This window comes from Ylistrum balloti, unplaced genomic scaffold, assembly GCF_031769215.1.
Source record: "Ylistrum balloti isolate Yb309-2 unplaced genomic scaffold, AGI_CSIRO_Ybal_v1 Utg370948, whole genome shotgun sequence".
NCBI lineage: Eukaryota > Metazoa > Mollusca > Bivalvia > Pectinida > Pectinidae > Ylistrum > Ylistrum balloti.
In genome coordinates, this window is record NW_026782534.1 from 280,757 (window position 1) to 304,973 (window position 24,217).

At 37.1% G+C, this 24,217-nt stretch overlaps 2 protein-coding genes across 2 annotated transcripts; both read right to left on the bottom strand.

Moving 5' to 3' along the window:
• Positions 1 to 6,480: 6,480 nt before the first annotated feature.
• On the bottom strand, positions 6,481 to 12,680 carry LOC132559680 (uncharacterized). The gene is made up of 4 exons (XM_060224299.1): positions 12,557 to 12,680; positions 11,788 to 11,989; positions 9,638 to 10,462; positions 6,481 to 8,971 (listed from the first exon to the last, which is right to left on the bottom strand). The coding sequence occupies exons 1-4, from the start codon at positions 12,678 to 12,680 to the stop codon at positions 6,526 to 6,528; spliced, it is 3,597 nt and encodes a 1,198-aa protein (XP_060080282.1). The 3' UTR covers positions 6,481 to 6,525.
• Positions 12,681 to 16,073: 3,393 nt separating this feature from the next.
• Positions 16,074 to 22,392, bottom strand: LOC132559670 (uncharacterized). The gene is made up of 4 exons (XM_060224286.1): positions 22,262 to 22,392; positions 20,418 to 20,619; positions 19,132 to 19,956; positions 16,074 to 18,722 (listed from the first exon to the last, which is right to left on the bottom strand). The coding sequence occupies exons 1-4, from the start codon at positions 22,383 to 22,385 to the stop codon at positions 16,277 to 16,279; spliced, it is 3,597 nt and encodes a 1,198-aa protein (XP_060080269.1). The 5' UTR covers positions 22,386 to 22,392; the 3' UTR covers positions 16,074 to 16,276.
• Between the last annotated feature and the right edge of the window lie 1,825 nt (positions 22,393 to 24,217).

Genomic DNA, 24,217 nt, shown 5'->3' on the forward strand with positions numbered 1-24,217 from the left:
ATTAGCACGGTTGAAGACATCTAATTCGGCGTCTGTTTGACTGTCAGGTCAAGGCAATATCTCTCGACCAGCAGGGAAAGGATCGAACGCTTTCTGTTTAAACACTTTCCTGGCAGCTTTGACGCAATCCCTCATTGTCCTCACATCTTATTCATATATGTGAGTGGGTTGTTGGACTTTCCTCTTGATACGTGAAGAGGACCATTGTCTCCCTTTGTTCATGGGTCTGAGTTTTTTTTAATATGGTAAACATCATATGACCATCCCTTTGCCCAAGCCTTCTCCCATCCATCGTAGTCCCCACCATTGCCACGGATGTATACCATGACTCATTGTTGTTCATGTGAGGCTCTGGGTTCGGTATGGTAGAACCAGTTGTGCTTGTCATCACACAGGTTGTACGTGAGGGCAGCAGACATGTGGATCTTCCAGATGAAGTCTCTTTGGCCAGCCTCCAGAACACATTGTTGTTAGGATCAGCAGACAGTCGATTGGTGAGAGTACAGCCAGCCGAGCCTGCACAGACGATTATGTAGTCATAGGCGGGTTTAGTTTTAGATATCTTGGAGGCATTACCTGTATACCATTTGTGTAACTGGATTGTTGTCTCATTCGTGACGTGCAGCTGAAAAATCGACACTGGAGATTGACTCTTCCGATCTGCCTCATCAGAGGAGTGTCGTCAAGAAGTAGCTTTCGTTTATCGGGTTATCGGGTTTGCTATTTGATGTCAGTGATATGATCAATAACTGCAGTATGTACAACTAGGTCGGTGAGCCACTTCAGGTCACATACACCGGATAGCACCCAGATCCTTTGCAACTTCGTTGATTTTCCAAAGGAATAATCTCTGAGAGTTTTCTCAAGGCAAACATTGAGTTCATCACATATGGGACGTATGCTGTGGTCGGGGAACAGTGTTACTTAGTGCAGAATGTCTCCACATATTATTAAGTCAACATACTTCAACACACCCACATTTGTCTGGCAAATCTGAAAGTGAAAGCTCCCGTTTATCACCACCACACATTGCTGATCTGATTCCTTATTTAGTGTTTTAAAACTTTTTTGACATCCCTGAAAAGTTATTTTGGTTCTTTTAGAAGTGTAGATTTACACTCCTGCCACCCTCTGTGCACATTTATCATGAACTCCTCATAGGTCAAGTGTTTGTGGTCCTTTCCATTAGTGACGACCTCACCTCCAAGTGGGTGGTTCAATATTCATTCAACAGCTCATTCTTTACTTTACATCTTTGTTCGCAAATTTCCTATCTCTCTTGAATTTCTTATCCTATATCACTACGCCAAGTTCCGCGTTCTAGCCTTTAGGAAAAAATAAGACCAATAAAAGTTAATATAAGGGAAATGAGGAATGCCATTGTTTATATATACACTGTGGTATGGTAAGATTTATGGAATAAGCGCAAATACTAATCCTCAAATGATTTATGGTGTGTGTGTCATTAGGAAGTTTGAACCGTCTCATTGACCAAAATCTACTCATATGCTTGGATCATCGACAAGAAAATGAGGTGTATTCATTCACATTTACGTTTAATCAAGATTTTCTTTGTTGTCATTTCTATTGAACATCATTCTATCAATCACGAATAAACGAAACAAATTATCAGAATTAATCGAAGTCTCTTCTGAAAGTGTCCTCTTAAGAAAACATGTTTTCGTGTGTTACAAGTTTGAAAGTATTCGATAATGATAATAAATTGAGGATATTTGGTCCATCTATCTCCCGAACTTGGTGCTGGCACAGGAAATGGCAGCATGGATATCAAAGATGACCATTGCAACCTTTAGTTCACGATTCTCAAAAAATCTAAAACAAATCTTATCTACCGTGTGCAGGGAAAAAATTCGTCAAAGTTTACTTTCATCCCCTTCGTGTTTCCACAAGTAGAGCGAAAAATAAGAGGAAGGCCAGTTAAGATGAAAAGTGCATACTCATGTATTTTAAAGTGAATTTTATACTGGGAGAAAAAGTTTGATTCGGTGGCGAAAAAAACTGAATTATTACATATCCATTGTCAGCATAAATTTGTATTTAAAGATGCTAATAGCTTTTGTGTGTTTTGTACAATCTTACAAAAACGTTCATACAATGTATTTATATGAACAATGCTTAAGAAAGGGAAGCCGAACTATCAATCATTTTTTCAAAAGTACACAACTAGAAGTTGATCACTGATGTATAACATTTTGAGTAAAAACTGATAAATGGCATCTTTTCCAATTCATGAAATTTCATAGTTTTCTTATTTTTTGCTAATACTTGATTAATTATGACCAAAAGAACTCACGTGTCTCTTTGATAATTGTATAGTTGTTGATCACAGAATCATGTACACGATAAATGCTAATTTAACTAAAAGGATATTCTCAAAGAGACGGACAAGATAAGAATAATAATTTCCATTATACACTATATATATCCAATTCGACAGCAATTCAGCGGACCACACGTCAAGAAGGTAATATAGTCGGTATTTTCTTTATTTCCATATCCGATTGATATATATAAGAATAAGAAATAAACTTGTTTATTGACATCAAACACACTTGTCCATCATTGAACTGCACTTGTGTAGTATTCTAATGTGTTTATTGTGACATCGTTCACTTCATTAGGCTATATTTTCGTTAATTTAATGAAAATGTTTTATCCACAAATTGACATGTTCGTGAAAGTGGATATCGTAGTACTCATCCAAAAACAAACCTCATCGAAATAGAATTTTCATTATTAAACCACGATATCTGAGCGCCAGGAGAATATTTTTTACAATATTGAATACTTGCTGAGACGCTTATTTCCTTGCACAAGGGGATCACATTGATTGGAGGCATATCAATGTGCCGTCTTTGTCGAAAATAAGTAGGGATGACTTCTTCCCAGCATTAATGGCCTTGGTAGGTTTGACAATGTTAATAGTTCTGACTTATGACAGGGCGGTGTTGTGATCTGTTACGGAGCTGTAGGTGGCATACCTGCCACGAACACATGTAAGATGGACTCAGCATGACAGACAGGAAAAGTGATGCTCGCAGGAAGAGGTGAACATACTTAAACACAGATTGACACAGACAGTACTTGCTTCTTCGGAAGACACCTCGGTAAAGATAAAACAAATAGTGTTTCTCTTAGGGATACATACTGATATATATGTTTTAATTACATTTACAGATAGATATTGTACACCCTGAACACAAAGTCTTTGTGATCTCATTCATGTAATCCTTCTGATTCCACAAGCCATCACTTATCGACATGGGGAAGGTATGCGTGGAAAATAACTTGCTAATATCGTGATGCAGACTCTATCGAATTACAGCCGACCTGTCAATAATCTGATACAGGCGTACTTTACCGTCTTCTCCAGCCTGCATTCGGTGAACATTTCACGGGAAGAATAGGGACCACTAATGATAATTTTCTGTCACGTGACCTATATATATAAATGAGCAGCATTAATAATGTGAAATCCATGGAGTGAAGAGCAGGCAAGAGGAATTTGTTGTCGTAATTGTTGTAATATGAGTTTGTATTCCTATTATAATTCACATTAATTGAAATTCAACTTTGCTGCATTGACAAGTCATTAAACAAAAACAAATTTTTGCCTTCTCCATGATTTTACTTTCCATGGGTAAACATGAAAGGGACATCTTCCTTTGTCTTCTGACGACCTGTTACCATGCACCCCAAACAGTTTGATAATTAGGGATGAGTGCTGTATTATATCTCTCAATTCCCCACGTTTGTCCAGATCCGTCGGGTTTTGTCTTTTGATTATAATATTGTTGAATACTTTGATTCAGTAGTTAACTATCTTAAAGATTAAACAAACAGTGCAAATGATATTCTAAATAACTAAATTTTCTCTGTTTCAAGCTTTTTTTATGCCCCCGGATCGAAAGATCGAAAGGTGGCATGAACATTTTTGACCATGTGACCTTGACCGTGACTAATTTTTTTTCAAAATTTTTAACATTGGTCACAACTATTACATCATAAGAGGTGTTGCTTTCATATTTGGCATGTTTGTTTCATGTAACAAGACCTTTCTGGTAAAATATTTTACCATATGACTTTGACCTAAATTTGAAAAACATTAGCATTGGTCTTAATTATTGCACAATGAAGACATCAGTGTTTCATAATTTTGTTGCAAACAAGGCATATTGTTTTCTCTGAAATTATGAAACGGATTATAATTTTCTCTATTTGTCGTTTAAATTTTTCAGTTTTTCATAGATTTTGTTTGTCTTTGAAAACAATTATTCTGTTGACGCAACAAATATCTATCAGCAACATGGTTCATTAATGATTGAGCAACTTTACCTTATAAATAAACATATCAAGTCCATTGAAATTATCAACCTTTAAAGGTTTAGAGGTGACTCATGATTTTGAATTTTAACGGCAATATGACTCTTTGTCCGGTTGTTTACTTTGCTCATTAAACATTAATTTTTTGGGTTTCTTAGAAATAAGAAAAGTTTAGTTTTAGTAGTGTCGTCGAAATATTCTGATTCCGTATTGATGAAATACGATGAAATCTTGAAATGATGCCGATTACATTTAGCTTTTACAGAGTTTGATTTACTAGCAATATAGTTTGGACGTTGATAAACGACATAATGTTGTGGATCTTACCTAATAAAATTGTTGGTTATCTCTTGAGTACGAATGAATTGCACCTCTATAAGAACACAAAAACAAAAATGTGTCCAAAATCAATCACAGGTTTTACTTTTAAAGTAATCTCATTTATCTATCTGGTTGCAGAATATTCGTTCCATATATCTCATAGTATGATTCGTTGGAAATACGACGCTTCTGGAGCAATAAGATGATATCTCGATTGTCAGATAACTAAAACAATTCATTGGAGATACAATGCTCTTGGATAAGTAGAGTGATTTCTCGTTGTCAGATGATGCCTCTGGATGTGTAGAGTGATTTCTCAATTGTCAGCTAACTTAACCCAAACTACAAAGATTAAATAGTGATTTATTCTTCATTCAAAAACTACATTAATTGATTCAAAAGAAGATTTTCCAGCAGTGTGTTTGATTATTAGTTTGCGATTGTTAGTTATTATTCATCGTATTATGAAAACAGTTCTCTTGTTTTTAGAATATCATAACTATTGCAGTAACAAAGCGTCACTGGTGAATTTAACAAAAGGATTTTCTCCGAGAAATACTTTGGACTAATTGTATCAATGAATCAAAAAGCAATATATTTAGAGTTAATATAACATGATCCACATATGAGAAACAGTAAACAAAGAAAGACAACATAATTATATACTTATATAACGACTAAACAACAACTGATCTGAGTATATCATAAATAAATTGAAATAATGAAATAATGATTTAATATTGAAGTAAAAAAAAAGATAGATATCAGCCATTAAAAGAAACCTTGGTCGATGGCTTTGCCATGTTTATCTACATTACTGACAGAAAATACGATTTGAAGTAAACATTGATACAGAACACAACACATTGATTCAAATATATTTAACTTACAAAAACAAGAGACTATAGAAAGATGAGTAAATTCACAATTTAAGCCCAAAATCGACTACAAGCAGATAAAATAAATGTAAAACATAAAAATTTTCTTGCGTATCAGGCAAACTCCACGATAAGATAATGATTACAGATAGCCTGCTTACCGTTGCGATAAAGAAGTTTTTAGAACACAGACTGAAATGTAGAAAAAAAAAAATGCACAAAACATGAAGTACATCAAAATGCCATTGTTATCCCAGAACAGTACAGAATAAGATCATTTCAGTTGCAGAAAGATCTTTGTTGCAGTCAGTGTAAATTAAAACCAATAACTTCACTAAGTTTCGTCTCCTCAGTGTTTCATACCTTATGTTTAAGCAGTAAGCTTGCTGACACAAAAATGTCTTTATCTGATTAGATAATGATCACAACCAGTCGAGATTGAGGGATCAAGGATCCACTACTAAAAACTAAAAAAAACCAGCTTATATTCAGGATATTCATGAACCCTTCTTCAGATGTAATTTGCCTTCTCACAGCATCAAATTATGCCTCTGATTAGATTTTGGTAGCCATTGGCCGAGGCTGAAGTGTCACAATTCCCACTTGACAACTCGGGAGTGGATGTATATCCTTTCGACAACATGCTATTTTGTTGTTGATCATTTTCCTGAACCATGTACGAATATCACTGAGATATAAATATCTTTTCACTAACTACACCTATACACAGGAGCATTAGATCGGGGCAGTGGTTTGTTCCCCAGGATAATGTCAGCGGCCTTCTCAGCTATCATTACATGCTGCTGCCAATAAGCTATGTTGGAGCTGAAAGGAAAGGACATCTATATTTTATACATTAGCATTTATTTCTTCAAGCAAACAACAATAACGATTTGTAAGCAACAAGTAGTCTATACAAGTAGTGCTTTTAAAATAGAATAATATTCTACCAAACCCTATTTGAGAATCATTATTTAATTTGCTATACTTTGTTCTTGTATACAGGAGCATTAGACCAAGACAGTGGTTTGTTCCCCAGGATAATGTCAGCCGCCTTTTCAGCCAGCATTATTGTCGGGCCGTTCAGGTTTCCAGTAATAATATTTGGCATGATAGAGGCATCAACTACTCGAAGATTATCTACACCTAAAACACGAGTCTGAGAATCCAACACAGCCATCGGGTCACTCTCATCTCCCATTTTACATGTACATGATGGATGGTAGTCGGTGTCTCCATTAGCACGGTTGAAAGCATCTATTTCAGCGTCTGATTGACAATTAGGTCCAGGCTTTATCTCTCGACCAGCACGGAAAGGATCGAACGCTTTCTGTTTAAACACTTTCCTTGCAGCTTTAACGCTGTCCCTCATTGTCCTCAAATCATATTCTGTAGACAGGTAGTTGGCTACAATCTTTGGATGGTCTTTTGGATTTCTGGTTTTCAGCTTGACATAGCCTCTACTGGTGGCGCGCATAGGTCCCGCGTGGAGTTGATAGGCATGTTCATTACCAGTATTACGCCCATGATCGTTTGTAACAGCTGGTACGAAATGGAACTGAATGTCAGGATATTCTAAGCCTTCTTCACTTGGAACAAACCCGCCACTTTCGAAGTGAGTCGTCGCTCCATCACCTGTCTGTGTAAGGAACCACTGAAGCCCAATGCGAATCATATTGTGAGGGAATTTCCACTGAGCAGAATAAAGAGTGATGGGAAGCTTGCATGCCTCCTGTACACATACATCAAGATGGTCCTGGAGGTTTTCTCCAACACCAGGAAGGTGTTGAACTACAGGAATGTCCAGCGACTTCAGCTCGTCTGCATTACCTACACCCGATAACATGAGAAGCTGAGGAGAGTTGATTGATCCTCCACTCAAAATCACCTCCTTCTCTGCTCTGATAACCTTTTTTACTCCCTTCTGTTCATACTCTACACCCACGGCTCGCTTGTTCTCAAATACAATCCTCGTGGACAAGGCATTTGATTCCACTGTCACATTGTCACGTTTTAAAGCTGGCCTGAGGTAAGCCATAGCAGCACTCCATCGCCGGCCTTTGTGAATGGTCATGTCCATCGGCCCTACGCCCTCCTGCTGATAGCCGTTCATGTCTTCTGTAAACGGGAAGCCGGCCTGCTGACCTGCTTCTATAAAAGCCTGATGCAGTGGGTTGTTGGACTTTCCTCGTGATACGTGAAGAGGACCATCACCTCCCCTGTAGTCATTCTCCCCAAGTTCATGGGTCTGAGATTTTTTAAAGTATGGTAAACAGTCAGCATATGACCATCCCTTTGCCCCAGCCTTCTCCCATCCATCATAATCACCAGCATTGCCACGGACGTATACCATGGCATTGAGTGAAGACGATCCTCCCCAGACTCGTCCTCGTGGCCAGTACATGACCCTGTTGTTCATGTTAGGCTCTGGTTCGGTATGGTAGAACCAGTTGTACTTGTTATCATACAGGTTGTACATGAGGGCAGCAGGCATGTGTATTTTCCAGGTGTAGTCTCTTGGACCAGCCTCCAGAACACACACTTTGTTGTTTGGATCAACAGACAGTCGATTGGTGAGAGTGCAGCCAGCTGATCCTGCACCAACGATGACGTAGTCGTAGGTGGATCCAGCTCTAGATATCGTGGATACATTCCTCACCTGTATACCATTAATGCAACTGGACGATTGTCTCCTTCGTGGCGTGGTGCTGAAATATCGACTCTGGAGGTCGACCTTCCTCGTCAGAGGAGCCACATTTAGATGTATCTTCCGTTTATTGGGACTGGTCGATGAGTCATCCATGATATGATCAATCACATGGTCTGCAGTAGGTACAACTAGGTCGGTGACCCACTGCAGGTCATCTGCAGACCCTACACCTGATAACACACCAATCTTTTGCACCCTCGTTGATCTTCCAAATGCAAAATCTTTGAAAGAATCACCAACTAAGACAGTTTTCTCAGGGCTGACATTGAGTTCGTCACATATGATTTGTGTGCTGTGATCAAGAGATCGTGCGAAAAAGTGCGGATCATCTCCACAGATCATCATATCAACATACTTCAAAACACCTAGATGTGTCAAATCTGACAGAGCAAGCTCTCGTTTATCTCCAGTACATATTGCTATTTTGATTTCTTTTCTCTTTAGTGTTTTGAAGAATTTTTTTATATCCCTGAGAAGAGATTGTGGTTCTTCTCGAAGTATACATTCACACTCCTGCCAGACTTTGTTCACAACCATCAGAGACTCCTCATATGTCAAGTGTTTATGGATCATCTCCACTAGTGACGACCTCACCTCCAAGTTAGCGGTTCCATGTTCATTCAACAGCCCGTTCTTTACTTTACCTGTCTGTTCGCATATGCCTAGCCTCTGGTAAATTTCTGATCTCAGATCACAAAGACCAGTCGCTTGTTCTAAGCTGTAACGTAAATGAGAGGATCAATGTACAACTGATCTTGACTCAATTCAGATTATAAAAATTTTGTTTGCAACATCATGCATTCTTAGCTTAAGACAAATGAGGTATACTAATGTTTATGTATACAATGTCATACGCCATGGCCAATGATGGACACTTTTGAGAATGACTGATGGAATATGGAATAAAATTATAATCGTCGGATAACTTATTTAATCGGACGAGGTTCCTATTATGTAAGCAAGTTGTCTTTGCCAACGAAATTAGTTCTGAATTAACCAAGAGTGATTTTTCTAAAATTAATCAAAAATAACTAAAAATTTTCACTGATAAATTTGGACCCTGATCTTCAGAACATTACCCTAGAATTCTACCTATTATTCTACAGTGTTTACACATGTTGTATTTTCCTTGGAAAAAGGATGGGCATTACCAGGAATTGAACAAGACTGTATCATTATGAATTTTGGGGGCTCTAATCGTCAAAAAATCAATTGCATGATTGAATCAATGATAAGAAAACGAGGTAATTTTCAGTAATTTTCACTCAACTTCAGACGATTGCATTTCTAATGCACGTCGTTCAGAAGTCTTAACATATATATTTACTGTGTTAGTTAGGATAATATATTTAAGATATTTAAAGCATCAAATCGTAATACATACTTTGAACAGATTTGGTCCGTCCATTTGCCGAACCTGCTGTGGGCACAGAGGATGGTACCATGGAGATCTAAGATGATCAGGGCAACAGTCGGTACATGATTTTCAACACTAGCATACTCATCAGAATTGGAAGATTCCAAGGAATATGGTTCGATCAAGATTCTTTTGTCATTGGAGTAAGCGTAGCATTCCCTCCATTGGTCCTCCGGTAGGATGAGGGGCAACAAGTCTTGGACACTTTCTATAACATGATTGGCCGCTGGGTACAAATCATTTGTCTGACCTATACCACTTAATACCCCTATATTCCAGCCAAGCTGTGCTGCCTTTCCCATACCCACATCAGCTTTGGTGTCTCCCACCATGACAGTATCTTCAGGGTTCACACCAAGCATTTCGCAGATCAGCTGAGCGTTATCTGCAGCAGGTTTTGGGACATTAGTTGGGTCATCACCACAAACGATGTGATCAATCCATTTGTGAATTCCTATATCATGTAGCAATGCTTCAGTGGCTTGCCGTCGATCAGAAGTACAAATAGCGATCTTAATTCCGTTTCTTTTCAAAATCTTAAACAAGGTGTTCAGGTCCGCTAACGGTTTAGTTTGGAAAATACCATGTCCATCTTCCCAAATGTTGATCACAATGTCACGACCTTTGTTTTCATCGAGACCTTCTTGTCTGAGAAGCTCTACTAAAGCATCTTGTACCATTTCATCAGTAGCCTCCGCAAACAGACCTGGCACAACACGGTCAGATTCGTTACAAAATCCGATCTTTTTAAACACTTTTTCTTGAATGTCTAGTCCGGTGTTTTCTTCCAACCTGAAACGTTAGCGTTACTGATGTGATCATCTTAATTTGTTAAACATACCACAGTCCATGATGATATCGTATAAAACAGTATACCATTTACCAGAAAAAAACTTTCATTAAAATTTACCTCCACCCCTTTCACGCTTCCAAAAATAGAGCAAACAATAATAAACAGCAAAGGAATACCAACATTTTAACATAATCATATATCAAACCCAAATCAAATAAACTAGAATAAATATGAATAAAAAAAATCACACAAAGTACAAGGAAAACAGCACCAGGTGTTCCGAAAGAGTGAGCATCAACTGCTTCATCGACATCCGCCATGTAAATCTTGTCAATCCAAGTACGCAGTGTCACGTTCTCAAATGAGAACATGGTATACAACGGAACCAACAGGCATAAAAAAACATTCAGCTTCATATCGCACAAAAAAATGTAAAACTTCCCCGGAAACCTCACCAATCTGTATTTTTTGAAACGCTGTGTTAAGTGTTTGTTCTTCAGTTGACAACTTCTTTCACGGAAATCGTAATAATGGGAACATGCCATAAAATATCGAATTAGCTATTTCTTGAATTCATTGATTTTAACATACAGCATCGTGGAAAGCTGTCCATGATGGTTTCAGTTTCAGAAAAGAGAGAAATAATCGACTGATGTGGAAGAATCTATAGTGTACTTGATTTCCAATTCTTGATAAGAACATCAATATATGTTTAACACAATATAAACCACCAATTCGACAACATTTAAATAACTTACCAGACAAAGTCAATGAGGTGATATAGTCGGTATTTTCTTAATTTTCATACCTGATTGGTATTAAAAAAAATAAGGAAAACTTCCTTAATGACAGCAAACACAGTAGTAATATTCTAGTGTGTATTGTGAAATCAGTCATTTTCATAGGGCTACATTTTTGTTGATTTTATGTATACTCTTTATCAATTAATCCATATGTTCATGATAGTGGATATCGTAAGTGCTAATGTAAATCACTTAGATTCAGCGAATACTTCTCTTAACGATCCCGCATCGTCAGACATATTCGCGAATACATGATTTAGAATTGACTTCAACTTCGCAAATGATTAGCAAATGATGAAACACGGACTATTCAAGACTCCGATATCGGTTACAGAATCAACATAGATGCTTTCCAAAGTTACAAAATACAAATAATAGCGAGGTATTTGAATTTGCTATTGACACTCAACGCGGATTCATGCGAAAATAAATCCCACGCAAAATATAAGTGATTTACATTGTTCATTCAAAATTAAACGTGAAACCCGAAAATATTTAATTTGATAGTATTGAATACTTACTTAGACGCTATTTTCTTTGCCCAATGAGACCACATTGCCTGACAACATATCAGGGTGCCGTCTTTGTCGAAAATAACTAGGGATGCCTTCTTCCCGGCATCAGTGGACTTGGTAGGTTTGACACTGTTGATAGTTCTGACTCTTGAAAGGGTGGTGTTATGATCTGTTACCGAGCTGTAGGTGGTGTAACTGCCACAAACACCTGGAAGAAAGGCATAGTAAGACAGTTATGGATATTGTAGCTCCTAGGGAAAGACAGTACATGCGTCTTCGGGAGATTCGATAAAGAAAACCTATCAGATCAAACAATTGTGCGTCCCTTAGGAATACATGTACATACTTAGACACAACATATTAAATAGAGAAATTAAGACATACGCCTTCAATAGATGCCCGTATTTCTTAATGTGATTGGCAGCCCTTCCTTACAAGTTAGATAATTGTACCATTTGGAAACGTCTTTGGCAAATGAGAACAGCAAGGAAAATATCTTATGCCAAAGAAGTGTGATACAAAGATTCTGGATTTCCCATTTAAAAAATATAAATTAAATTAAATTACTTAAAACGAATAACATGCATACTTCACTTATGTATATGAATACTTCATTATTTTCACTTCTGCACTTAATTAGTAATATGTGAGCTGCAGTACGCTTGAATTACTACAAACAGTTTTATATCTGAAAAAAAGTTTCACGAACGTTCCTGTCCTCACAATAAGACCTGGATTTACATATGCAGGGATGAAATCTTTGTGCACTACACACCTAACAAATGCTTTAGTTTGGGGTGGTATGCCGATATATTCTTTGAAGCTTTCGACGCAGTGAAGATTCTGCTGAGACAACCGGGACGAAGCAGTCCTATGCAGGTCTTTCCAACAGTTGCCATTTTGACTGTTAACTTGTGCGGAAGCGTTTTATTCTATTTGCCTGTAATAAAAATAAAATCAATAGAATTAATTCACACCTGGTGCTCTTCAAATCTGTTTACAATTTTGAATTCGTATCTATGTGCTTGAAATATTCACGATTTCCTATATCAATATTTTTCTGTATTGTTTATCGATTTAGATGGTAAGAAGAATGTTAAACAATTTTCACGTTTAAAAAGTGTCCATTCAACGTGGAAGTCGATAGAAGAATGCATGTTTGAATCATTTAAAGAGAGCTGTGTATACTTATACGGATTATGGGAAACAACTTTTACTTTTAATATTTGTTAAATCTGTCCTATTGCTTTTTTGATAATTCGTAAAAATATTGTATATGTATATACTTAAATGACTCTCGTTCTATAAGTGTAATTGTATTGTATACACAGTGCACTTCGCCCTCCTTTAATTTGTATTAATATCTACTAATAATGAATAAATGCTTACTGCGATATATGTATATAAAATTTGATATTGCACATTATACTTTAGATTTGTTAAGTTTGTTCACTGAAGAGTAGGAAAGGTCGGGGTAGAAAACAATCATGACTTTATGTAAATATTCCTGTATCTGGGTCAAGGATACACACGTAAATATAGTAACCTGAACATGTCAGTGGAGTGTGTTATTTCTGTTTGTAGTATATGTGATATAAGGAGTACCTCCATGGTCCACTGGGCTACAACCTTCAACAGCAATCATTTCCTTAGATGTATAACTGGTTATGTTGTCGTGTTGTTTAAGTATTTCGGAACGAAGTAAAGAAATAAAAAAAAATAGAGGTTATATCAGGCATAGGTGGATTTAGGATATTTCTAAGTGTGTTAGACATAAGCTACCTTGAACAGAGAACAGTCTCCTGTAATCAATGGCATCTTCTAACACATTTGAAATAGCAGGGAAAATAAACGTGAAGTCACACTGACACTAATGTTTTACTTACGGGAAAAGAAAACCTGAGTGACTGTGGTTAGCTAACACTGATAACATGATGTAGACGAAAGCTATCCCGCTACAACCTACCTGTCAATATAGGCGATATAGTGTGTGTTTTTTTCTGCTCCGCCAACATGCAGTCAGTGCAACTGTCCTGCTGAAACCAGTGGTATAAAATATCATCATACTTTACTCGGATAACGATACTTATACAACAGGAGATAACATTTCATTGCTTCCAGTATCTACATAACGTGCCACGGTCAAAAACTAGAGATAGTATTACTACTTACGATAACTTCCTGTCTCGTGGTCTACACATGTTATGAACACCGTTAAGCATGACCTTTTGTATAAAAGCAGTGACTTAGAACAGCAAGGGAACTTCTTGGGGTTAGGGTATAATCTTACTTGTTGTTGTCACATTAGCATTAAACTGAAATTCAGCATTGATAGCCTACATTACATTCACAATAATCTTGCCTCTCGTAAGAAAACTTGAAAATGCGTGTTCATGTGTCCCATTATTAAAATATCATAGGCGTACCATGAGTAAGTATGAACAAATTGTGAATCTTTATTCAATTACATTTACTGTTGTGTCCCGACATATAGAATTGGAAATTTGTGGTTGTGGTGGGGAAGAGGGGAGGGGGGGGGGGCATTATATATATATATATAAAATGTGATATCGGGTGAGGTCGTATTTGTCACAATCCGTCAACATTTGCCAGAGTTACGGGACTTGATAATTTCAAAAAAGATATTTTTTCTGTTTCCGTCAAACAACTGTCATCTTAACGGTCCTACTTGAACTAACATTGTTATGATGTTCGAATTAATTCGATATTTGTCAAAATCCATCAGAGTTAAGGACTTAAAAAAAGTTTCTACGTCTTCGTCCAGTAATTTTATTTTATTAAGCTTTATTTTAGTGCGGTCTTGAATGGTTTCAGTAATGGTAATTTTTTGCCATAGCTACTGGAATAAATAATAATCAGGAAAATACTACGACACTGAATAAAACTAACAACCTGCTTCGTTTAACGAACATAAATAGGTGTTTCAGTTTCATTTCGTTTTCCTAAATATGTCAAGTATGCCCCAAAGTCTCTTTACCAATCAGTAGCTCAATTCCTTTTAGAAAACGTTTTCTTATTTAGCACATGCATTCCTAATGTGCTTTCTTACTCGAATGTACTATATTTGATGCCTATGGCAAAGATACCTTTCAATTAAATTACCAAGCCCTCGTGTTTGCTTAGCCTTTATGAATGACTTACCCTCGGGATTGTGTTTATCAAACATATCTTATCTTCTTATCTCTTTTGCCTTTATGTTATTGAATAATTTGAGTAATATTATGGCCTAAACGTTGTTATTATTATTCATTTTCTCAAGCTGTATATGTCCACAGAAATAGATTATAGTTTCAATTTTTCGGTTTGTTAGTTATAATTATATCATTATAACGCCAATATGAGTTATTGTTTAGTTGTTAAATTTACTCAGAAACATTCAATATTCAGGAATAAAACATAATTATTTTTGTAGTGTCATTTAAGAATTCTTAATAACTATTGATGAAATTTTAAAATAATCCTTATTACATTGAGCTGCGTAGATTAATAACAATATGCTATGAACGTGTAATATCCGCCATGTTGTGGATATTACTAAACCAAATTATTAATTACATCTGGATTACGAAAGAGCGGATTAACTGCGCCTCTATCAGAATACTAATTTAAAAAAATAAATAAATAAAAAAAGATAAAAACTATCAGGATCGATGACAATCCATATTCTAGTTGTTTATTATTTGTTCTTTATTTTTTTACGGTTCATTGGAGATGTGATGCTCCTGGATTTGTAGAGTAATATCGCGATTGTCTGGTAGTTAAACACAAACTACTATGAAAAACAGTGATTTATTTATCATTCACAAACTACATGCGGAATTATACTCATTTTTTTAAAATAGCATAACTATGGAAGTCACAAAGCATTATTGATACATTTAACAAAAAGATTTTCTCTCAGAAATGTAATATTTTTGGCTGATTGTATCAATGAAGCGTTACCGATACATTTAACAAAAACATTTTCACTCAGAACTATAATACTTTTGGCTGATTTTGATGAAGGTTTTGTGAAAAAGGCAATTTATTGACAGCTTGAAATATCACCTCAATTACGACAAGCAGTAAAAAACCGCATAATTTGTATTCAATTAAACACGCAGATTTCATGTTTTAAAGCGCCATAATATGTAAATATTTATTATCGGTAAGATTGTAATGATATCTTTTCAAAAATAAAATTGATATAACAAATCTTAAACGAAAAAGGTAAATTCAATAAAAAGGGAAAGTCTTGATCGAAGGCTTTGCAAAGTTTATTTGTAGTGCATACATTGATACAGAACACATCACATTGAATCCAATATTGTGTACTTCGCTTGGATATAAAAATCAGAGTGCTGGGGATATCTCTGTTAGCCCGTATTAGCTTCATGTTTTGTTTTTGTTTTGTTCTTTTTTATCATTATCATTTTTCCTGTCAACTATATATTACCATCAATAATTTCGTGCATAACCAGATACAAATGTTCTCTCACTTACTACATTTATACACAGGAGCATTAGACCGAGGCAGTGGTTTGTTCCCCAGAATAATGTCAGCGGCCTTCTCAGCCAGCATTATTGTCGGGCCGTTCAGGTTCCCAGTAATAACATTTGGCATGATAGAGGCATCAACTACTCGAAGATTATCTACACCTAAAACACGTGTCTGAGAATCCAACACAGCCATCGGGTCACTCTCATCTCCCATTTTACATGTACATGATGGATGATAGGCACTGTCTCCCAAAGCCCGAACAAAGGCGTCTATTTCAGCGTCTGTTTGACAATTAGATCCAGGCATTATCTCTCGACCAGCGCGGAAAGGATCGAACGCTTTCTGTTTAAACACTTTCCTTGCAGCTTTGACGCTGTCCCTCATTGTTCTCACATCATATTCTGTAGACATGTAGTTGGCTACAATCTTCGGATGGTCTTTTGGATTTTTGGTTTTCAGCTTGACGTACCCTCTGCTTGTAGCACGCATATATCCCACATGCAGTTGATATGCATGTTCATCGCCATTTTTACGCCCATGATCGTTCACAACAGAAGGTAAGAAGTGAAACTGAATGTCGGGATATTCCTGACTTTCTTCACTATGGACAAACCCACCACTCTCCAAATGTGCGCTGGCTCCATCTCCTTTCTGAGTCAGAAACCACTGTAGACCTATCCGAATCATATTGTGAGGGAATTTCCACTGAGCAGAATAAAGAGTGATTGGAAGCTTGCATGCCTCCTGTACATACACCTCAAGATGGTCTTGGAGATTTTCTCCGACACCAGGAAGGTGTTGAACTACAGGAATGTCCAGTGCCTTCAGCTCGTCTGCATTACCTATACCCGACAGCATGAGTAGCTGAGGAGAGTTGATTGATCCTCCACTCAAAATCACCTCCTTCTCCGCTCTGATAATCTTTTTTACACCCTTCTGTTCATACTCTACACCCACGGCTCGCTTGTTCTCAAATACAATCCTCGTGGACAGGGCATTTGATTCCACTGTCACATTGTCACGTTTTAAAGCTGGCCTGAGGTAAGCCATAGCAGCACTCCATCGCCGGCCTTTGTGAATGGTCATGTCCATCAAACCTACACCCTCCTGTTGATAGCCGTTCATGTCGTCTGTAAACGGGAAGCCAGCCTGCTGACCTGCTTCTATAAAGGCCTGATGCAGTGGGTTGTTGGTTTTTCCTCGTGACACATGAAGAGGACCATCACCTCCCCTGTAGTCATTCTCCCCAAGTTCATGGGACTGAGATTTTTTAAAGTATGGTAAGCAATCTGCATATGACCATCCCTTTGCCCCAGCCTTCTCCCATCCATCATAATCACCAGCATTACCACGGATATAGACCATGGCATTGAGCGAAGATGATCCTCCCCAGACTCGTCCTCGTGGCCAGTACATGACCCTGTTATTCATGTGAGGCTCTGGTTCGGTATGGTAGTACCAGTTGTACTTGTCATCACAAAGATTGTACATGAGGGCAGCAGGCATGTGGATCTTCCAGGTGTAGTCTCTTGGACCAGCCTCCAGAACACACACCTTGTTGTTAGGATCTGCAGACAATCGATTGGTGAGAGTACAGCCAGCTGATCCTGCACCAACGATGACGTAATCGTAGGTGGATCCAGCCCCAGATACCGTTGAGGCATTCCTCACCTGTACAGTACTGGTGAAACTGGTTGGTTGTTTCGCTCGTGGCTTGGTGCTGAACAATCGACACTGGCCATTGATACCTTGGGGCTTCCTGATCGAAGGAATGCCAGCTGGGGATATTTGTTTACGGGCTTGTGGATCTTTTAAAATATGATCAATCACATGATCTAGAGTAGGTACCACCAAGTCGGTGACCCACTTCAGGTCATCTGCAGACCCTACACCTGATAACACTCCGATCTTTTGTACCTTTGTTGATTTAACAAAAGAAAAATCTTTGTTAGAATCACCGACTATGACAGTTCTCTCAGGACTGATATTGAGTTCATCACATATGAGGTGCGTGCTGTGATCAGGAGACCTTGAGACAGAGTGTGGATCATCTCCACAGATCATCATATCAACATATTTCAACACATCAAGATTTGTCAAATCTGACAGTGCAAGTTCTCGCTTATCTCCAGTACATATTGCTATTTTGATTTCGTTTCTCTTTAGTGTTTTGAAGAATTGTTTGATGTCCTTGTGAAGTGATTTTGGTTCTTGAAGAAGCGTAGATTCACACTCCTGCCAGACTTTGTTTACAACCATCAAAGACTCCTCATATGTCAAGTGTTTATGGATCATCTCCACTAGTGATGACCTCACCTCCATGTTAGTGGTTCCATGTTCATTCAACAGCCCATCCTTTATTTTACTTGTTTGTTCACATATTCCAAGCCTCTGATGAATTTCTGATCGCAGACCACAAAGACCAGTCGCCTGTTCTAACCTGTAACAAAAATTGAGGCCCCGAATTATTTCTGTCTTGTATTTCTGTACATACTGTATTTAGAGCTCGTAATAGCGTTTTGTAGACAAGGTTACATTTTGTGTCTCGGAATTAAGTCAGGGTGTTGAGTTAGTATTCCTTTTTGTTCATCTCTTTATGTCCAAAGACTGATACAAAAGATACAAAAGTGAAAATTTAAGAATTAGATATATTAAAGCTTGACAATGAATTTAACCGAATCCTGCAGCTGTTTCATCCTTCTAGGTCCCGTCAGCGACGGACGCTTAGGGTTTGCATATAGAAAGCAAGCAAAGAACTCTGTGACTTGACGTATTATAATGTTTCGATGTAAATTTTAAGTGAGGGTCATGACTCTGATTACAAAGTTTAAACTGTATGCAATACAGACCTTGAGCAGATTTGGTCCGTCCATTCGCTGTACTTGCTGTGGGCACAGAGGATGGTACCATGGAGATCTAAGATGATCAAGGAAACAGTCGGTACATGATTTTCAACACTAGCATACTCATCTGAATTTGAAGATTCCAGAGAGTATGGTTCGATCAAGATTCTTTTGTCATTGGAGTAAGCGTAGCACTCCCTCCATTGATCCTCCGGTAGGATGAGAGGCAGTATATCCTGAACATTTTCGATCACATGACTAGCAGCTGGATACAAATCACTTGTCTGACCTGTGCCACTCAGTACACCAATATTCCAGCCGAGCCGCGCTGCCTCTCCCATTCCCACGTCCGCCTGGGTATCTCCCACCATCGCAGTATCTTTAGGGTTCACGCCAAGATTTTTGCAAATCCTTTCAGCATTATCAGCAGCAGGTTTTGGAACATTGTCAGGGTCATCACCGCATGCGATTTGATCAATTAAACTGTGGATTCCGAATTCTTCCAGAATTTCTTCAGTTCCTTTCCTACGGTCAGACGTACAAACAGCAATCTTAATATTGTGTCTTCTCAAAATTTTAAACAATGTTTTTAGATCTGCCAAAGATTTGGTTTTATAAATGCCGTGTCCCTCCTCCCAGACGTCGTGTACAATGGCGTGACATTTGTCCTTATCCACACCCTCCTGTTTGAGAACGTCAATTACAGCATCTTGGACCATTTTAGTTGTACCCTCTGCCAACAAGCCCGAGACAACTCGGTCAGATGAACTACAGAATCCGATCGCTTTAAACACTTTCTCCTGAATATCAAGACCGGTCGCTTCAACCAACCTGAAATTATAAATCGATGAAATTAGATGTTGGTTTATCAATAATACATTCAATAATATTTTTATATATTGTTATGGTATTTGTCATAGAAAAGTAAAAGTATCAACAATTAAGCAACATTAAAACACGAGTCTGAGAATCAGCCATAGGTCGCCATCCGTTCCCATCTCATACTCTTATGATCGACGGTAGACACTTTCTTAGAACATCAATGTTTATTTATTGAGAAGGAGAAACCCTGCTTTATAAGGACAGGCAATAACAAATACTAATTTAAGAAATTTATTATACACCTGTCAGCAATAAAGAGCATTCATTACATATTACGTAACAATTTTATAACATTCTGTCCTTCTACAATAACATCAACGTGATTAATATACAGTGTTCGCTTTCAAAAAGTTGTGAAATTTTTTTCCGAATCCTAAGAACAACTTTTTAGTTTGAAATGAAATATTTACTTGGAGGCTATTTTCTTTGACCATGGGACCCACGTTGTTTGACAGCATACCAAGGTGCCGTCTTTGTCGAAAATAACTAGGGATGCCTTCTTCCCGGCATCAGTGGACTTGGTAGGTTTGACACTGTTGATAGTTCTGACTTCTGACAGGATGGTGTTATGATCTGTTACGGAGCTGTAGGTGGCGTAACTGCCACGGACGCCTGGAACAATTAAAAAACAAAACATGAATAGCAAGAAAGTCATTGTTAGAGAAAAGTTTACACGAAATTATGAATTTATCACAAAAGCGTTTCGTCCTTGTAGGAATCATCAGTAACAGGGGCATCACTAATGGAAATCTTGAGGAGGAGTTGGAAAAAATATATTTAAAAATGAGCTGTTGAACTGCAGATGGGAAGCACTACTAGTACTAGTTTATGTCACTATTCATATGCACTAAAAGGTGGCGGGTGTAATGTAACCTCAAGAATTTCATCAGCGGAGTTTTTAATCGTAAAGGATTGTACGAAATACATACAAGGGAATATCATTTTTCCAAATGACTATAGTAATACATACACTGTATGTACAAATTATTATTTATACTGCAGCATACTGCTATTTCCTCCTTCTTGGACTCGTTCGGCCTAACGTGAATGACAGTTACACTATGACCCATATGGAAGAGTATGCCCCTCTTTGTAAGATATATTTTTTGTCTGAAACAGTCGTTTTAACTTGTATCTAACGACACCTTTCATTGTAATGAATCGGATCGAAATTTTCCTCTTCAAACTGCCCATCAAGGAACTACTTTTTGCCTAATCGAAAGACTTCAAAAGTTTCTAAAGATAGAATTACATTGAAATCTACCAGCTTCATTTCAGAATAGGATTTTTGTTAAGATCTTAATACAAATGGAATTGAGTGACAGGCGAAACCTATAAAAACCCTCTCCTTAGAAAATCAAAAAGATGTACTCGTAAAATTGAATATGTAAGTAACCTAGGATAGCTGTATAACAAGGCGTGTGTTTTTGGAAAATGTAACTACTAGTTTTAATGGCGGTTGTGCTACACGCTATTTTCAAATGTATTAAAGGCAGATAAGTTGTCCATTCATTCGTAACACTGCGCATGTCCTTACTAGATAGTTGACAGATATCGATACAAAGTAATTACCTAATAACGTTAACGAATCCCTATACTGACTCCACAATCGATATATTTGTGCTTCCATCAAGATCGAGAGAGCCATGTAGAAAGATCTCCCTGAGCAGAGAGAGAGAGTTGTCGAGAACTTTTTTGTAAGTATGGAAGGTGATAAATGTTTTCTTGTCTGTATACATAATATTCAAGCTTTACGCTATTGTGGTTTTGCGTTACAGTGTAATATATATTACAAACGTTATATGATAAAAAAGATTGCAATGTGATGATAATAAACAAAGGTTACCAACTGTGTAAGGAAAAAAACATTCTTAACTGTTCTCTTCTTTTACACAACTAAGAAGCGCCTACACGCTTGAATAAAACATATGAGATACACCATGAACAGTGTGACATATATAACACATTGAACATAGACAGATATCCAATATACCCACGAGACTTCAGGAATTAGAGGCAATATTGGGCGAGAAATTAACTGGACAAAAACACACAATGAAAAAAGGATAAAAACGATTTTATAGTATTATTTGTAATCTAATATTATCAGTCATTTCAAAAATCACTGTTCGGGTATCCGAAGGTCGACTTCCAAAAATACTTTGTAATTATATACCAATATATGGTAACATTTTGAACCATTTATACAAATGGTATACATTAATGTTTTAAGAATATTTTCAACACCACATACCTAACATAGTTTGTAGTTTGGGGTGGTATGCCGGCATATTCCTTGTAACATTTGATGCTGTCAAGAGTCTGCCAAGACAACCAGGACGCAGCATCCCTATGCAGGTCTTCAAAACTGTAGTCATGGTAACTGTTAACTTGAGGGATAACTTATTTTTCAATGGAATAGTTTATCTGTAATCAAGCAATACTATTAGAATTTAAAGATAAAAGCATACATTTAAAATTTGTTTTCATCAGCTAAGAAGAATCTTTTCAATTATATCCTACATCATGATTTATACGAAATCAACAATTTTCAAACAGACGCAATTCCTGGGTTTAAAAATATTTTCTTAAGTGCCCATATGATTGTATAATTAATAGGAAAGTTGAAAAGACGTTTGATTTTCCCATACAAAATCCCTCAAACAGAATCATTGCATGCATTTTACATTTTTGGAAAAAAAGTCATGGTACTAATTGCTGTCTATTTTGTTATATTGTGAACAGTACTCCCTTTATTAGCATATGTAATATTTAATTTCTGTATAAAATTTCTGGTATTCTAATCAATGACAGAAGCCATATTTAAGCAAAATTTCTGTTATTCTAATCAATGACAGAAGCCATATTTAAGCAATCTTAAAATACAGAAAAACCTTCATGTACCCAGGTAATACTGAGTCGGTCATTACCATTGACCGATACAGAATTGATCATTAAATCTGAGAACAGAAATCATGTTACAGATGCTTGCTACTTTAATTATCCGTTTGACAGAGGCTGACTTATTACAAGTAGAAAGTCTTTATACAAAGGTCTATACAACAAACATGGTGATATTTTATACGTGATCAGTACATTTTACAAGTTAACACCATCGACATCGAACATTCGTGCTGGGGTATTTAAATGTGATTGACGGGAACGTTCTCAATAGAAAGCATAGAAAAATGATTTAACACCCAGTGATGTTCGATTCTCTTAGATTCTCAACCTGTTGATAACATCACTTGTATGCAAAAATATCTTTACAACTTTGAACACTATTTCTTGGTAAATCTAGATAATCAGGTCTGTTATCATTATAACAATGCTTCCCAAATATAGGACGTGAATTTGAACACACACGTGATTTTAATTAGATAACTTATCATGTTCATAACATTTCCATTTCAAATACGAGATTATTATATCTTTCTTATTCAGATTAATTACCTGTTACTCCAAGCTGATACATACCTGTTTTCACTCCGACACAAGCAAGCAATCGTGAAACCTGCCCACTAAAAACTATGTGTCTGGATACACGTAGATATACTTATCATATCTTACTCAGATACTGACACATTTCACAGACATGAGATAACATTTCACTGCATCTAAAATGAACTGACAATGACATCGTCTCGAGATTCGCCAAGCTGGGCGACCTTGTGTCTGACACACTACTTTGTTGGAACGAGTTAAGTAGGTGAGCTGGCCATGGGAATATTATCTCCCTTCTACAGATAGGGCATCATGTTGTATCGTGCAAGGTCTGAGCTTTTGGGGGAGATGGTTGCTTTCAAATATATTGTATTCGTATTTATTCCTAAGAAAGTGTCATCAATAAAAAAAATATTCGTAAAGAATATAAAAATGGGGTTTGACCTTAATTGAAAAGGATAGCTCTGGGACTATCTGAAGACGCCATACAAGGGTCGGGAAAAGACAGGAAATTAAGAAATGTGCCAACCATTTACTAGTTATAAACCTAGATCTCGTTATTTGCAATATACTACCTAACACCCTCGTATCACTGCCTTAAACCCTCGTTATACTACCTTACACCCTCGTTATACTATCTTACACCCTCGTTATACTACCTTACACCCTCGTTATACTACTTTACACCTTCGTTATACTACTTTACACCTTCGTTATACTACTTTACACCTTCGTTATACTACCTTACACCCTCGTTATACTACCT

Excerpts from the sequence above, each read along its gene's own strand:
- LOC132559670 (XM_060224286.1), bottom strand. The coding sequence starts at position 22,385 with ATGACTACAGTTTTGAAGACCTGCATAGGGATGCTGCGTCCTGGTTGT. Across the intron at positions 20,620-22,261 it reads CAAACTACAAACTATGTTAG|GCGTCCGTGGCAGTTACGCC; the intron begins GTATGTGGTGTT and ends TAATTGTTCCAG. Across the intron at positions 18,723-19,131 it reads ACGGACCAAATCTGCTCAAG|GTTAGAACAGGCGACTGGTC; the intron begins GTCTGTATTGCA and ends TTTTTGTTACAG.
- LOC132559680 (XM_060224299.1), bottom strand. The coding sequence starts at position 12,680 with ATGGCAACTGTTGGAAAGACCTGCATAGGACTGCTTCGTCCCGGTTGT. Across the intron at positions 10,463-11,787 it reads GCAAAGAAAATAGCGTCTAA|GTTGGAAGAAAACACCGGAC; the intron begins GTAAGTATTCAA and ends CTAACGTTTCAG. Across the intron at positions 8,972-9,637 it reads ACGGACCAAATCTGTTCAAA|CTTAGAACAAGCGACTGGTC; the intron begins GTATGTATTACG and ends TTTACGTTACAG.